This window comes from Sardina pilchardus, chromosome 7, assembly GCF_963854185.1.
Source record: "Sardina pilchardus chromosome 7, fSarPil1.1, whole genome shotgun sequence".
NCBI lineage: Eukaryota > Metazoa > Chordata > Actinopteri > Clupeiformes > Clupeidae > Sardina > Sardina pilchardus.
The window spans coordinates 33151589-33157336 of NC_085000.1; the positions used below are offsets into that span (position 1 = coordinate 33151589).

Genomic DNA, 5748 nt, shown 5'->3' on the forward strand with positions numbered 1-5748 from the left:
GACAAGGGAGATCACTGAACGAGAATTCATTTGACTCTTTGCTTTTTTCGACACTATTGGATTAATTTCTTTAGTTTTTCCTTTTTCAACACAAAATGGAATTACGACGACTATTGGATTAATTTCTTACGTTTTTCCTTTTTCAACACAAAATGGAATTACTACGACTATTGGATTAATTTCTTTTGTTTTTCCTTCTCACCACAAAATGGAATTATCTTTTTTCTACATATTGTAATCAACAAGCTGTATTGTGCCGCATTTTTGCTGTATTTAAAAATGCTGAATTATAAAACTATTTTAATCCAACGTCCGATTCTTTCAGCTTGTATTCTGTTTTGGGAAGAGGCTACCACTTCCCAAACAGGATGGTAAAGATAACGTCTCTCTTCTGTGATTCTTTTCTATACTTTCTAAGTCTTAGTTTAAGCCTTGAAACTAAGCACCTCTTATAAATGACCTGAGTTTCAGCTGTTTACTGAGACCGAATGTTTTACGCGTGAGTTAACTGTCAGGGCCTTGATGTTCCCCTGCCTTCTTATGTACTAAAACGCCTGGTTATTCTCCTGGAAGACTTGAGCACCTTCCTCTAGACAGTCCGGGGTTTATCTGTATACATAGAAGTCTTAGGTCATTGACATCACAGAGGTCGGCGCGTAACCTAACCTGACAGTAGGTGCCTGGTATTATAGTTCAGCTATAAGATTCGATTGTGGTGGCCAGGTGTATGTGCAGCCAGCTGAGTGCTTATCGTACAGGCCATCCTTTCAACTCCAGGCAACAACACACCCCCCCCCCCCCCATTAACACTCTGCCTGCTCACAAAAGAAAGACAATGGACAAAGACGATCAAACCAAAAGTAACAGACAAAATAGTAAATCAAACATCAAACAAAACTAAAGGAAGACAAGACAAGACAGCAGCCTGACCAACTGTAGCAGTCCGGAGAAGCAGGCAACATCACCCCTGCCGTGGTCCGGACAGGCAGGGCACCCAGCTACAGTACATAAAACGAAACATTAACCACAATGACAAAAACTAATACAAACAGAAACACTCAAAAAGATTGCATACCTGGTGGAAGGCTCTGGTGTGCTCACACACCTTCTTGCAGCAGAGCCTACACTGTTTGCTAGCCACCAAGCTGTTAAATAGGCTGCACTTGGGCCAGTTAACCAATTAAGGTCATTGCCCCGCCCCTCGTTAGCCAAGGCAGGCCAGAGGGAAGACACAGGGCCAGCAGTCAGTCTACCCTACTACATTCATAGCTTGAATCGCTGCCGTGTCTCTCAGAGAAGCGTCAAAGATCTTCCCCAAGCTTTTCACCGGCTTCTCTGCCAGAGATGGGATTTCAAGACCGTTCATGTGGAAGCGGAACTTGTCCTCCACTCCCCCCCCCCCCCCCCCTCAGCACAAGGGACCTGCACTTGGCTGGCTTGAACGGCATTCTCGTTCAAGATGTTAGCCGTTCCAGACCTTTAAGGAGCCAGCGACACCCGTCCCAATCCAGGGACTTCACTAGGGGGCGCTAGAGATTTCAATGTTGCCTGGGCTGAGGTTGTTAGATTACCAAAATTATATTTGCGCACATTAAATGTACAAAATCCCAATAACACACCCAGTTGGGTAATCAAAAATCTGTATAATCCAAATTAAAACATATTTTTGTTCCACATTTAAATGAATGTAGCTATGTATTACCTCTGACCTCTGAACTTGCATAAGCAACCTTCAGGTCGGGCTGGGCTAAGCATTTGTTATTCATCCCTAGACTCCGACTGCTGAATGTCTGGTGTGTGTATGCGGGTAGAAGTTTGGGTAGGGGGCCTGGCTTGTCTTAGACACAGGCAAGGGGGTCATCGAGGAAAAAAGGTTGGTATACACTGCTCTATTGGAACCCTGCAGTTAATGAGTTTCTGCTGTATGATGTGTTTACTTTGCTGAAGGCCAGTGGATGAGAGGACACACTCCCCTGCACCCAGCTGTGTGTCCATGAAGAGCGATCGGTCAAAGGGTAAGGTCCCCAACTTCAGAGAGGGAGGCAGTAATTACCATGCCAGGTAAGAATGGTCTCCATCTGGAAAGAAAGATTATAATGAGCATGTGACTTTCTGTCATAATGTTGACACACACTTGTATGAGTCTCTTATGGACAGCACACTTGTATTATCCATGTAGTGATTTTATCTTGTGTAAATCATATCTTCATAAGTAGGGCAGTCAAACGCAGCATTTTTTACATTTTTTTCTGTGCTGTTTCTTGTTTGAACTGTTACTCTGTTGGAACCCTGCAGTTAATGAGTTTCTGCTGTATGATGTGTTTACTTTGCTGAAGTCCAGTTTATGAGAGGACACACCCCCCTGCACCCAGCTGTGTGTCCATGAAGAGTGATCGGTCAAAGGGTAAGGTCCCTAACTTCAGAGAGGGAGGCAGTCATTACGATGCCAGGTAAGAATGGTCTCCGTCTGGAGATTGTCTTGGTCTAACCAGTAGGCCACAGCTGCCCCTTATTTAGTGGATATAACATACATTACTGTGCATTTCCTTTGTAATGCACATATATTTGTGGCAATACATTTACATAAACGCTGCTGACTGCTGATCTGCTGTCCTTATATTTCCTTCAGCATCCAACATGAAGAACAAACAATTAATCCGACCCTCAGCAAAGTCTATCAAAAAGACCTGTCTACATTATTCAAGGTGTGTGTGTGTGTGTGTGTGTGTGTGTGTGTGTGTGTGTGTGTGATAAATATTCATCCATAGATGACAAAAACGAAATATTCATGACCATGCAAAAACGTTATTCTACAGTTATTTTACACAGGTCTTGATATGTTGTAATGTAATAAATTGGAAATCACTGAAGAAATAGAGAATGTTTGAGGACTAGCAAATAGAGAATGTTTGCTGATCAAATCTTCATGTTTATTTCATTACTGATGGAATGACTTGTTTTTGGGGAAACAGAAGCTTGAGGACAAAGTCATGACCTTCATGAAGACGGAACTGAAGAGACTCAAGAAGCTCCTGAGTGATGATTACCCAGAATCCCCTTGTGATGAAGAGGAGGATGAGGAGGACCAGAGAGATGCCAGAGATGGAGCTCTGAAGATTGCAGTGCACATCCTGAGGAACATGAGTCAGGAGATCCTCGCTCAGCAGCTGGAGAAATGTGAGTCATTTGTTCATTAATTTCTGAGCTTAGTTTGTTACACAACTTGAAAAACATTTAAAAATCTGTCAGAGGTCATGTTCAGCTAATTACTCCAGTGATATCTAATCCAATCCGTGCCAAAATAGCTGGGTTTATTTATTTGTATTCTGAGTGAAGTGATTAAAACATCAATGGAATCCTTGAGCATCAATGGAATCCTTAACTATCATTTCTGACGTCTTCATAAGATTTTTATGTGAGTTCATTGGATGAAAGTTAGCAAATGATCATTAGGCACAAACTGCCATGACTACTGAAAGGATGTAATCTGTCGCAACATGTTCTGATGAAGGCTACAAGTGCTACTGCAAATGGCTCACTTCACACACTTCTGTAATACACCTGACTTAATTATGTGTCTTTATATCCAGATGGACTGCTTTCTAGATGTCAACAAGAGCTCAAAAATAGGCTCGCAAAGAAGTGTCAGAGAGTATGCGAAGGCATCCCAAAGCAGGGAAAGTCTACTTTTCAGGAGAAGATCTACACAGAGCTCTACATCACAGAAGGGGAAAGTGTAGAGGTGAATACTGAACATGAAGTCAGACAGATTGAGATGGTATCCAAGAAACAAGTAACAACGGAGGAAAAAGTAATCAAATATACGGACATCTTCAAGCCCTTACCTGGACAGGACAAAGCCATCCGAACTGTGCTTACAAAGGGAGTGGCTGGCATTGGAAAAACAGTCTCTGTGCAGAAGTTCATTCTGGACTGGACTGAAGACAAAGCAAATCAAAATATCCATTTCATATTTCCTCTTCCTTTTCGGGAGCTGAACCTGATGAAAGACAAACACTTCACCCTTTTGGACTTCATTCATCATATCTTCATTGAAACAAAAGACTTTGCCTTCTCCAACAAGGACCGATACAACATTGCCTTCATCTTTGATGGTCTGGATGAAAGCAGACTTCCTCTGGATTTCAAGCACAATGAATGCATCTACAGCATAACAGAATCTGCCTCTGTGGATGTCCTTCTCACAAACCTGATCCAGGGGAATCTGCTTCCCTCTGCTCTTGTTTGGATCACCTCCCGACCAGCAGCAGCCAATCAAATTCCTCCAGAGTGTGTGAATCAGGTGACAGAAGTCCGGGGTTTCAGTGACCCACAGAAGGAGGAGTACTTCAGGAAGAAAATCACAAAAGAGAAACTGGCAAACAGAATCATCACACACCTGAAGTCATCCAGGAGCCTCTACATCATGTGCCACATTCCAGTCTTCTGTTGGATGGCAGCCACTGTTCTGGAGAGCATCATGACTGAAGCAGAGAGTGGAGAGATTCCAAACTCTTTGACTCAAATGTACACACACTTCCTGATCATACAATCCAAACATAGGAGTCAGAAGTATGAAAACATGTGGAACCAGAAGACCATTCTGTCACTGGGGAAACTGGCTTTTCAACAGCTGGAGAAGGGCAATCTGATCTTCTATGATAAGGACCTGAGGGATTGTGGAATAGATGTCAGACAAGCATCAGTGTACTCAGGAGTGTGCACTCAGATCTTCAGAGAGGAGGCTGGGCTGTACCAGGGGAAAGTGTTCTGCTTTGTTCATCTGAGCATTCAGGAGTTTCTAGCAGCTCTATATGTGTTCCTCACATTCCAGAACACAGGGATCAATATACTGGATCAACAGCCAAGAGGTGTTTTTTCATTTCAGAAGAAAAATAATGAAAACATCAATGACCTATACAAGACTGCAGTGAATCTAGCATTAAACAGTAAGCATGGACACCTGGATCTTTTCCTGAGGTTTCTTCTGGGCCTCTCATTGGAGTCCAATAAGAAATACTTACAAGACCTGCAGCCAAGGTCAGGAAGCAGCTCATTACACACAGAGGAAGCAGTCAAGTACATCAAGGAGAAGATCAGAGAAACCACCAGCCCAGAGAGATGCATCAACCTGTTCCACTGTCTGAATGAACTGAATGACCACTCTCTGGTGGAGGAGGTCCAGGGCTACTTGAGGAAGGACAACGAATACAGAGAGGATCTCTCTCTTTCCCAGCTGTCAGCTCTGGCTTTTGTGCTGCTGATGTCAGACCAGGAACTGGAGGAGTTTAACCTGCAGGATTATGGGGGATATGGTTCACCTGCCACATCAGATGCAGGTCTGCTGAGGATGCTGCCAGTGGTCAAAACATCTAAAATAGTCAAGTGAGTGTTGGACTCTAGTGACTAAATACGTTAATTGAGATTGTGTTATTTAATGTTATGGATTTGTATAGTTTATGGTCACAGTTATTATGACTGTAAGTAATATAGGGGGATTCAGCATGCGTCAGTATGATCTGTTATTAATACAGCAACTCGTACAGATATCTCAGGGGAATAATACACACCAGGCCGGTGGCACAAATTTGCAAGCGTGGTTTTTCCACTCACAAGCGCTACAGGAAAGTAAGACAGCCATCAATCAACCCGAAATAAGTGAAATAACTATTCCAATTACTCCGAAGCTGATCAGTTGCTTAGTTCAAACAACTTGCATAGTTCACCTTTAAAAACCTGAAGTATTTT

The 5748-nt window shown here is 42.8% G+C and overlaps 1 protein-coding gene across 1 annotated transcript in view; it reads left to right on the forward strand.

The window, feature by feature from the left end:
• Nucleotides 1-2456: 2456 nt before the first annotated feature.
• Nucleotides 2457-5748, forward strand: part of LOC134088128 (NACHT, LRR and PYD domains-containing protein 3-like) — a 9492-nt gene continuing 6200 nt past the window's right edge. The window contains exons 1-3 of the mRNA XM_062542058.1: nucleotides 2457-2465; nucleotides 2973-3177; nucleotides 3591-5385. Coding sequence (XP_062398042.1) covers nucleotides 2457-2465; nucleotides 2973-3177; nucleotides 3591-5385 — 2009 coding nt within the window. The remainder of the gene's footprint in view (nucleotides 2466-2972; nucleotides 3178-3590; nucleotides 5386-5748) is intronic.